The sequence below is a fragment of the Lactuca sativa genome, chromosome 7 (genome assembly GCF_002870075.4).
Source record: "Lactuca sativa cultivar Salinas chromosome 7, Lsat_Salinas_v11, whole genome shotgun sequence".
NCBI lineage: Eukaryota > Viridiplantae > Streptophyta > Magnoliopsida > Asterales > Asteraceae > Lactuca > Lactuca sativa.
In genome coordinates this window covers 51792639-51803384 of record NC_056629.2, presented here as the reverse complement: position 1 = coordinate 51803384, position 10746 = coordinate 51792639, and the positions used below count along the sequence as shown (strand labels likewise).

The 10746-nt window shown below is 33.9% G+C and overlaps 1 protein-coding gene across 1 annotated transcript; it reads left to right on the top strand.

The window, feature by feature from the left end:
• On the top strand, positions 1 to 2894 carry LOC111905476 (lycopene epsilon cyclase, chloroplastic). Its single transcript, XM_023901162.3, has 9 exons — positions 1 to 480; positions 854 to 1025; positions 1113 to 1251; positions 1334 to 1444; positions 1515 to 1617; positions 1702 to 1953; positions 2046 to 2268; positions 2356 to 2488; positions 2596 to 2894. Exons 1-9 carry the CDS (start codon positions 175 to 177, stop codon positions 2759 to 2761), a joined length of 1605 nt encoding a protein of 534 aa, XP_023756930.1. The 5' UTR covers positions 1 to 174; the 3' UTR covers positions 2762 to 2894.
• Positions 2895 to 10746: the final 7852 nt, after the last annotated feature.

The window sequence follows — 10746 nt, the reverse complement described above, 5'->3', positions numbered from 1 at the left end:
TCCATACAAAAACCAAAACCAGTCAGAAAGAGATAGAAAGCGTAGAACAGAGTTCGAGATATTTTCCTTCAATTTTTCGTAATTAAATTATCGTTTCCGAAACAAATGACGTGAAAGTTCTTCAAAATTGAATTATTTGTAATCCTGAAAACTTGATTTGTGATAGAAGAATCAATGGAGTGCTTTGGAGCTCGAAACATGACGGCAACAATGGCGGTTTTTACGTGCCCTAGATTCACGGACTGTAATATCAGGCACAAATTTTCGTTACTGAAACAACGAAGATTTACTAATTTATCAGCATCGTCTTCGTTGCGTCAAATTAAGTGCAGCGCTAAAAGCGACCGTTGTGTAGTGGATAAACAAGGGATTTCCGTAGCAGACGAAGAAGATTATGTGAAGGCCGGTGGATCGGAGCTGTTTTTTGTTCAAATGCAGCGGACTAAGTCCATGGAAAGCCAGTCTAAACTTTCCGAAAAGGTGAATTATTCGATTACCATTCTCGTACTTATTACTAGAGCTTTGTGTTTGTTTGTTTGTTTGTTTGTTTGTTTTCTGGTTTCTCTCCACAATCTTCTCATTTACTACATTTAGTTAATATTCTCTGAAGGAGGTTCGATTCAATCGATCGACTAGTAAGTAAGGTTTATGTTAAGTGTCAATTGCGTATGCATCTTCACCATTTTTGGGACACTAAAAGTCTGTCTGTGAATGAGGACTTTTGAACTTTTCTTCATGAAACAACAATCCTTCCGAAATTTCTTTGCATACACCAGATGTTATTTTCCAGTAGCAAATTCTGAATCAGTTATCTATTTGTTATTTCCTGAAAAACTTCACCTCGTTGATGCAGCTAGCACAGATACCAATTGGAAATTGCATACTTGATCTGGTTGTAATCGGTTGTGGCCCTGCTGGCCTTGCTCTTGCTGCAGAGTCAGCCAAACTAGGGTTGAACGTTGGACTCATTGGCCCTGATCTTCCTTTTACAAACAATTATGGTGTTTGGCAGGATGAATTTATAGGTATAGATATCCTTGATTTCCACTTTCTGTATGTAGTATTATCTGATTTCAATCTCTAAAGGCTACCAATTACCAAATTTCTTTCAGGTCTTGGACTTGAAGGATGCATCGAACATTCTTGGAAAGATACTCTTGTATACCTTGATGATGATGCTGATCCCATCCGCATAGGTCGTGCATATGGCAGAGTTCATCGTGATTTACTTCATGAAGAGTTGTTAAGAAGGTAATAATACTCGTTTTGATTGTTTCCAAATTCCAATAAATAACAAGCTACTTTTAAGTCTAATTCCTGTGAAGCTTTTTAGGTGTGTGGAATCAGGTGTTTCATATCTAAGCTCCAAAGTAGAAAGAATCACTGAAGCTCCAAATGGCTATAGTCTCATTGAATGCGAAGGCAATATCACCATTCCATGCAGGTAGACTATTATAAACTTATATATGTCCCATAATCTAAGCTTTATAAAATAATACTTTTCTTTCTATTAGGCTTGCTACTGTTGCATCAGGGGCAGCTTCAGGGAAATTTCTGGAGTATGAACTTGGGGGTCCCCGTGTTTGTGTCCAAACAGCTTATGGTATAGAGGTTGAGGTAAAAACACAAATCAAGCCATATAATAATGATGAATTTGAATATTAAGAATATCTATATATTTATATAAATTTGTTATTGTAGGTTGAAAACAACCCCTATGATCCAGATCTAATGGTGTTCATGGATTATAGAGACTTCTCAAAACATAAACCGGAATCTTTAGAAGCAAAATATCCGACTTTCCTCTATGTCATGGCCATGTCTCCAACAAAAATATTCTTTGAGGAAACTTGTCTAGCTTCAAGAGAAGCCATGCCTTTCAATCTTCTAAAGTCCAAACTCATGTCACGATTAAAGGCAATGGGTATCCGAATAACAAGAACGTACGAAGAGGTGCTATTAACAGACACACTGTAAATCAAAGACTCCACATATCTAACAGACTGAGACTCTGTACTAATTTGGTTTTGTTTAATATTTTCAAGGAATGGTCGTATATCCCCGTAGGTGGATCGTTACCTAATACAGAACAAAAGAATCTCGCATTTGGTGCTGCAGCTAGTATGGTGCACCCTGCCACAGGGTATTCAGTTGTTCGATCTTTGTCAGAAGCTCCTAATTATGCAGCAGTCATTGCTAAGATTTTAAGACAAGATCAATCTAAAGAAATGATTTCTCTTGGAAAATACACTAACATTTCAAAACAAGGTATAGTCGCAATTTGACCTCTTATCAGAGGCTTCACTTCTAATTATGGAATTTCTTTTTGATTAATATAAATTGTTTTAATTAAAGCATGGGAAACATTGTGGCCACTTGAAAGGAAAAGACAGCGAGCCTTCTTTCTATTCGGACTATCACACATCGTGCTAATGGATCTAGAGGGAACACGTACATTTTTCCGTACTTTCTTTCGTTTGCCCAAATGGTATAATCTTTTTCATTTTAAAACCTTCCACTTGGTACAATTTTCATTTCAGACCTTTCACTTGGTAGAATTTGCATTTTAAACCTTTGAGTATAATTTTTATGTAGGATGTGGTGGGGATTTTTGGGGTCTTCTTTATCTTCAACGGATTTGATAATATTTGCGCTTTATATGTTTGTGATAGCACCTCACAGCTTGAGAATGGAACTGGTTAGACATCTACTTTCTGATCCGACAGGGGCAACTATGGTAAAAGCATATCTCACTATATAGATTTAGATTATATAAATAATACCCATATCTTGCATATATATATAAGCCTTATTTATTTGTTTTGTATCCTTACAACAACATACTCGTTAATTATATGTTTTTTAAGTAATGCTCACAATATTTTTTTGACCAACTTATACTGTTGTGTGGACTACTTTGGAATGTGTTATGTGAAAATGAAAATAAATACTAGTTATGTAGTGTAAACTATATGGACGTATTAGATCATCTTTTATGAAGAAAAGAATATGTTCAAATTTGTGATGAGATTCAAACGCTATAGACGTGGTAAACTCGATATAAGAGGATAAAAAATGATTTTTAAAGGAAAAGTATGAGTTAGAGTCAACTTGACTAATATAGTTAATTAGCGATTAATTAAGAAATAATTGATCCAAGCTTGAGTGCTTGACTATAGACTATAGTAACCAAAAATTATTGAGTCGTTTACCAGAATTAATAATATCATAATTATTGACTCATGTGTTGTCAACATAAAATAATAAAAAAAACTAAATTTAAAAATTCATTACATACTATATGAAAATTTATTCGTACCAATGAGGCAATGAGTGACGGTTGAGTGTATTACCACATGTTATCCGAATATAAATATTAATGATAGTAAAATAAAAGATTAAGTAATTTATCTAAACAAATATATTTTTAGTATAATTAGGTTGATCGGCAACATTTTTTTTTTATATATTTAGCTAATTATATAATGTGGTATATGATTACAACAATTATATTCACATAATAATATTTTTTTTAGAAGGAGAAATTTGTAATGAAAAAGAAAACTAGCAAAGCTAAGAGCGCAAACAAGAGTTGTATTCGGCAATTACGTTACAAGTCAAAACACCAATTAATCCAAAAACTTTTTCTTACGGCTATTCACCCAAAGGACACCACAATATAAACATCCAAAGAAAGAATGAAAAGCAATCACATTAGAATAAACTTTAAGATTATTGAATTTCTCTAAAACCCACAAGAACATCTATCATTGCCTCGATTGCTTCAACACACACTTTGGAGGGATACTGAGTGTTCCCAACCGAAGAGGTGGTCTAATGACAAATATGTAACATTCCAATTTTTAACAATGGTATCGAATTAACAAATATCTAACATCATTTGCAATGATGTCTTTGTTTAGCAAAATTTGGTCTAATTTTTTGTTTTTCATTTTACAATGTATTGTTAAAAATTTGGGGAAATAAAGGCACTTGAATATTTTGAGAATTGTGATTCCATATTCAAATCAAAGTATTTGGGAGGTACTTCCTAATCTTTGATTGGATAAGACTCAGAAGATAAAATAATAGAGAATGAAAGTTTATGAATTTCGTGAGTACCAGAAAACTGACAAAAAATTGGTTAAAAACTTTCTTTGTCTGAAAACTGTCAAAACTGTCATAAAACAGTTTTCTCAATAGTCAAAAAAATGTCATAAACCAGGGTTTTTTTATAAGGATTAATGCAAAGTCAAAACCAGGTCAAATATTCAAAAATTGGATTTTCTTATGCTTTTTTAATACAACAATATAACCCAAATAAAAAATTTGGATGTTCGACCCCAGCCAGGGCTCTGCCCCTTGGACCCCACCAGAGGTTGTCGCCCCTTGGACCCCGCTCCCATGGGCGCTGCCCCCGGACACCAGTTCGTTCAAGGGCTTCGCCCCTAAATGACAGTCTACTTTTAATCTTGAATAAACTTAAACAATTGTGCACTCCTCACATTCCTTACTTATTTAATATTCATCAAGATTGATTTTTGGTCAAAAAAATCAACTCATTACATTTAAATATAATCACTGAAACAAATCACCAACATGTATTACAAACCAAATGGGTGCAATCAGAAAACCATAGGAAGCATTACAAATATTTTCACAAATAAACTAAAGGTAGATATATTCTACTAATTATCCTTTGCTAATCCTTGATTTACTAAGTCCTTCAACGATTGTTATTTACAATGTGGACTTCAACATATAGTTGGTATATGGCACACATGTCATTTAAGAAGAAATATATGTAAGACAACGAACTGTCTCATGAGTACAAGAGTTTTACAGTTTTAGACCCAAAATAATATTTAGAAAAACATTTCTTTAATTCATTTTTCATTCATTCAATTAATAAATCTTAAAAACATTTAGTTTTTCAAAAGCTTTTTCATAAACAAAATAATTCCTTTATCAAGTTCTTTTCCTTGATATGAAATATCTTCATATTATAATAGTACTTTGAGAATTCATTTGTACCAAATATGCATCAAAGTCAAAAGAATGTCTTAAAACTATAGATATAGTTTGAAGTACTCATTTTTAATACTTACACCGATTCAAAACATTTATTCCAAAATACTTGTCTAAGTAAAATACTAATTTTCCAAAATAACATATAGTCAAAGTACATATAACTCAAAAAGTACAAATAGTTGAAGTACTTATAACAAAGAATGTACAAATATTCAAAGTATGTATAACCCAAAACGTACAAATAGTTGAAGTATTCTAGCTCAAAACACACACAAAAGTCCAAAGGTACAACCCCTTGTTTCGGAATGAATCCCACATTAGGATATGCACTACTTCGCAAAAGGAGGTATAATCATGGTAGTGCCTCAAACTATGCAAGTCTAAATGGCCATACTTCTCACACCACCAAATATAACATATGCTTATTAATATCAAAGTTTTCAAGCAAATTCAAGTGACTCCACAAAGTAGCAACTAGCAAAAATAGCACAGTTGTGAATATTTCTTAGCTCACAACAAAAATCTAAACAAGCCTTCATAACCGATTTATATTTCAAATTGTCACTTGAAAAACAATACAAAGAAAAATACTTTGCAAAAACACTTTGCTTAAAACAAAATTTTATTGCCAAAAGCCGAAAATAATTTACTTTAACAAATAATTCCCAATTTCTTCCCACGTCAAATTATTATATTTGTAATTTAATAGAAAACATTACTATTCAAGCATAGGCACTTTCAAATAGTAGCAATGTATTAGCAAAATTCTATTCAAAATACATTTCAATTCACGACAATTTACTTGAACTTTCGTACTAGAACTACAAGGCATGATTATATGTATTCAATTTATATCAAAACACTTGCAAAACAATTTATAACATGTATCCATGTTTGGAAAAAATCAAGTACTCACCTTAGTAGTTAAGTTGTCTAACTACACAACTCTACTCGTCATTCACTTTCAATCATAATTTTGCTCTTTAGTTCTTTATCTTTCAATTCATATAAAATTGATCATTCACCTTGTTATTCAATTCACTGTCACATACACATGGCTCTAGAGTGTATTTTGGGATTAAAAATGACGAAATATGGAAAAACTAAAAAAAGAACTGATAATTTGGGGGATCAAACAAAGTCGGTTTAGTGCAATCCACATGTCCGATTGTAGAAAAGTGAGTAAGCTACATTGTGGGGGAATTTTGGAGGCTAATTCATAGCCACGTGACGGAGAGGTGGGAAGGTGTCAGCTTATGCATCAGTGACTCGATCGGTTAACTCGGCTAGGCTTAGTTTCCAACTTGGTCGTGTAAAAATCTGAAAAACTCTCGGATTTTGTTCAATTAAGATTTTCTTCCAACTTTAAACTTTCATATCTTCCTTATATGTATGATCTCAGTTTGACCCAATTTTTCTTTCATTGTTTTCTACATGAGAATTTTCATCCATTTGGTAATGTAGACATTAGGAAGGAGTGTTTATTAAGCTCTAAAGTAGCTTTTTAGTACCTTTTTCAAAATTTTCAAAATCATGAAATTCTTACTTCTTACTTCTTACTTCTTGAACCTTTCATATTCTTCCCAAATCACATATGTAAGACTAATAAGTGTTTTCAATTCTTATATGCTCCATAAATCATCCAAAAGTACATTACACACATTTCATATCCATGGGGTTAGCAAAAATCGAAACAAATGTAAAAATATCTGAAATAAGTTGAAAACGAGGTGAAAACCGATGGTACAGTTTTCATTTTTAGTACGGTGCGGTTATTAATTTCCCAATAACTGCAAATAACCGAACCTCACCAAATTTAATATATTAAATAATTTTATTTAATATATTAAATAATTTTATATATAATATTTATTATTTAGTTAATAATAATACATAATATAATTACTTAAGTTGTTGGTTTGATGGTGTTTTAAAATGTCTTGAACTCTTAAGAATATGGTTTGTTGGTGTTTTAACTTTTATTGTAAGTTATTAAAATTTGACTTTTTAAAGATAATAATTGTTATGTACTTAATTTATTAGTTTGTTAGTATTTTAAGATATTGTCTTATATCTTACTCACTTTCATATTGTTACAAGTAACACTCTTTTAACTCTTAAAACCACAAAAATTACCAAATCAACGCGGTTAAAACGTGCACCAAACCCATGCGATCAAAACAGCAACCGCATGAAACCGAACCTCATAAATAACCGCATAACTGCACCACTACACTAACCGCATCATTCAGTTTCTAAAATTAATAAGCACATGTGTGGTTAGCGATTTGATTTGGCCAATAATTGCACTGATGTAACAACGTAAATTTTCAAAAGTAATTTTTCATTTTTCAACGACATAATATCTTTAAAAATTCTCAAATTACATGTTCAACACTTGTTATCAAATAAAATCATATCCCAAGATCATAAATGAAATCCTCTGACTGTGTGTGTACGGATCACGCCGGCGCCTTCCTACGATCGTCACTAGTACCTGAAACACATGACACAACAACTGTAAGCACAAATGCTTAGTGAGTTTCCCAAAATACCACATACAACACATACGCCACTCGAGGCTACAGTACGACCCTCCGGTCGATGTGTCTCAGCGGGACCCTCCAGTCCCGTAGCTCGTTGGACCCTCTGGTCCGGTCATAGCTCGTTGGGCCCTTCGGCCCGGTCTGTATCGTTGGACCCTCCGGTCCGGTCTGTATAATCATATAGCATACATATAACACATAGCACAAAACTCATACATAACACATAAGACCCTCCCTGTCAGCACATAAATATCACTCTAGGTAACGTATAGTGAGAAGACTCACCTCGGTAACTCGATAATCTCGAACTCTGTGAAATCGAGTCTAGCCTCCGCCTAATATCCCATTTCTAGCCTTAGAAAGCTCAAAACTCAAGCATGTCCTCATATCAACGACCAAGATGGAAACTTTATGGATCTAAAACACAAATACCACTGAAAAGGGACAGATCTCGGACCATGGAGCACCTTACACTCATAAAGTCTCCACCTTTGGGACTTTTAACCCTAGAAATGGCCCATGCAACAACAAACCAAAAAGAAGAGAAAAGTTTTGAACTTTATACCTCTAAATGTAGCTCCTTCCTCTGTAGATATCAGATCCAAGCTTGCACTTCAAGCTCTAGCCTCCACAAGCTCCTCTCCTTCTTCTTCACTAACACCCCAAGGCACTTTTAGCTCCAAAATCACACACACTCACTAAGGACGATGGAAGGCTCTCTCTTAGGGTTTCACTCACTGCTATGGAGGCTGAGGAATGAGCCTTAGCATCCAATATATAGTGTACAAGTAAAAAATTAGGGTTTGCATCTGGACACATTATGCCCAGCGTAACCCTGGGTAGGCGAGCCCGCGTCTAAATTAAGCGCTTGAGTATGCGCAACGTACTCCCCAGTACGCCCAGCGTACTCATTTGACACAAATTTTCTCAAGGGACCAATCTTGACAAATTGACAAAATGAAAGGGTGAAGTAGCTTTACCTGAATTTCGGGATGTTACAACTAAACCACATCACATTCACTCATATATATCTTCATTCAGTTCATACCGAATGAGTTTAGAACAAACTACTAACCTTTATAGTTTTTTTAGTTTAATCCAAATTGAATTGATTCTTTTTATTATTTAATTTTAGGAAATCTATGGAAAAATCATTTTGTTTAGGCATCATAATCGATTTATTCTATATTTTTTTATTTTTTTGGTCAATTAAGTCCTAAAACCCAAAAATTGGATTTATTTTGACTCTTTTACCCGGTCAACAAGACATCCAACTTTCAAAAATTACACTATCGGTCCAAATTTTAAATATTTGATCCAAATTTTACACTTTTGGCCCAGATTTCAAAAATTTGTTACTAATTCATCCTACATTTAGTTTATATATATATATATATATATATATATATATATATATATATATATATATATATATATATATATATATATATATATATATATATTAAATTTTGTTTTGAATATGTTTTTTGTTTAATAAAATCATATTTCTACAAAAAAATTATTTTTACATAAAAAACCTTTTTTTTCTATATAAAAATATTTTTTAACACTTTTGTATTCGAAATACCTAATTATAAAATTTTTATTTATTAAGTACACAAATAAATATAAATCCCATTTTATAAAAAAAATTAATACAAACACATATATTATAAAATAAAATATACACAAATATGTATTTATTAACTTTACATGTTATTTCAGCTCAAGGGAGTCAGATCTACGTTTTGGAGCTTTATCTTAATGGATTGAGAGCTTAATGTGAAGAGTAGCTAAACAGGAAGAGTATATTGGGCGTACAAGCAAGTACACGCAGCGTACAAACCTCAATGCAAGTACGCTTAGCGTACAGCTGAGTACGCCCCGCGTACTCAGTCTATTGGGCTTATCGGTTTTAGGCTTCGAGTTTGGGCTATCTTTTGGGCCTAGATGCTTAGGCCCTTATTGGGCCATCTGAGTACGGGTGTGTTTGGACTAAGTGAAAGGGTGGGTCTTAGGATAAGACCTAAGTAGGAGTTTGGGCCCAAGTTGGAAAATTGTGCCAAATATGGGCCTTGAGTGACTACTTGGTTTTGGGCCTTTTGGATCAAAGGTTTGGGCATGGGCCTTGGAGCAAACTAGGAAAAGGGTAGAGTGACCTTTTACCCTAACTTTTGGACTGATTGCTATGGGTTGGAATCCAGTTATTAATTGGATGATTATTTTGGTTGTGATAGCCCGTAGATTTTAGTGGGCCAACAGCCGGAGACTTTCAGTGTGATTCAGCAGTGTTTAGTGAGTTTTCCTCACTGTACTTATGGGTCTAAGGCACCAAGGCCAGCCCCTTTGGATTGTTATCCTTGTTTATCGTATGATTATGTACTGTTGCGATCTGTTAGATTTGTATCCTGGTAGATAGGATGATGTTATGCTTAGTGATCTGCAAGATCTGTCTGTTTGTTTATCGGTTGGTTATTTGTATGCTTATCTGTTATATAAGCACATGTTTGGTCGGTGGCTGAGGCTTCACTGCTTTGTGCGTAAGGCAACACGTCGGGGCATTCCAACCCGATGGTTGAGGGCCTTGCGTATGTGTCCGAAGGCACAATCCAACCTCTCAACTAGTACGCTAAGCGTACCCAATGGTTTGCCACGCATACTAACCACAAGGACAAAAAGTTAATTGCTCAGAAATAGAAGGGTTGAAAAGGAACATAATTAATTCAAGTGTTACAGTCTTTCTTCAGTTTATCCTTTTGCATCATATCATTAGATGAACGGGATGATTATTTGACGTTAGAAGATTTCCCATTTTGATTACCCTTTCCCTTGTAGTTCGTTCCCTTCCACCGTCCCTTATTGTTTTCTTGAGTTTTTCGATTTTGCTGATTGTTTTTAGTAAGCAGTAGTTTCGATTGACTGCTTTCTACAGAGTCATCATCTTTCATTCGTTCTTCGTAAGCCTTCAGTCTTCTTACCACATCTTCAAATCTTGTGGCATTAAGGTCTAGAACCTATTCGATTGATGCAACAATATGTATAAACTTTGATTGTGCTAGAGTTTTTAAGAATTTATTTACAAGTTTGGGTTCTTATATTGTTTCTCCTAGTGTCACTTCCTTTGATGCTATTACGGACGACTTTCCAGCATACTCATTGATCGACTTAG

Bases quoted from the DNA above. Each gene is read 5' to 3' on its own strand.
- LOC111905476 (XM_023901162.3), top strand. From the start codon at position 175: ATGGAGTGCTTTGGAGCTCGAAACATGACGGCAACAATGGCGGTTTTT. The intron at 1,954-2,045 runs GTGCTATTAACA...AATATTTTCAAG, and splicing joins TAACAAGAACGTACGAAGAG to GAATGGTCGTATATCCCCGT. The intron at 2,269-2,355 runs GTATAGTCGCAA...TTTTAATTAAAG, and splicing joins CACTAACATTTCAAAACAAG to CATGGGAAACATTGTGGCCA.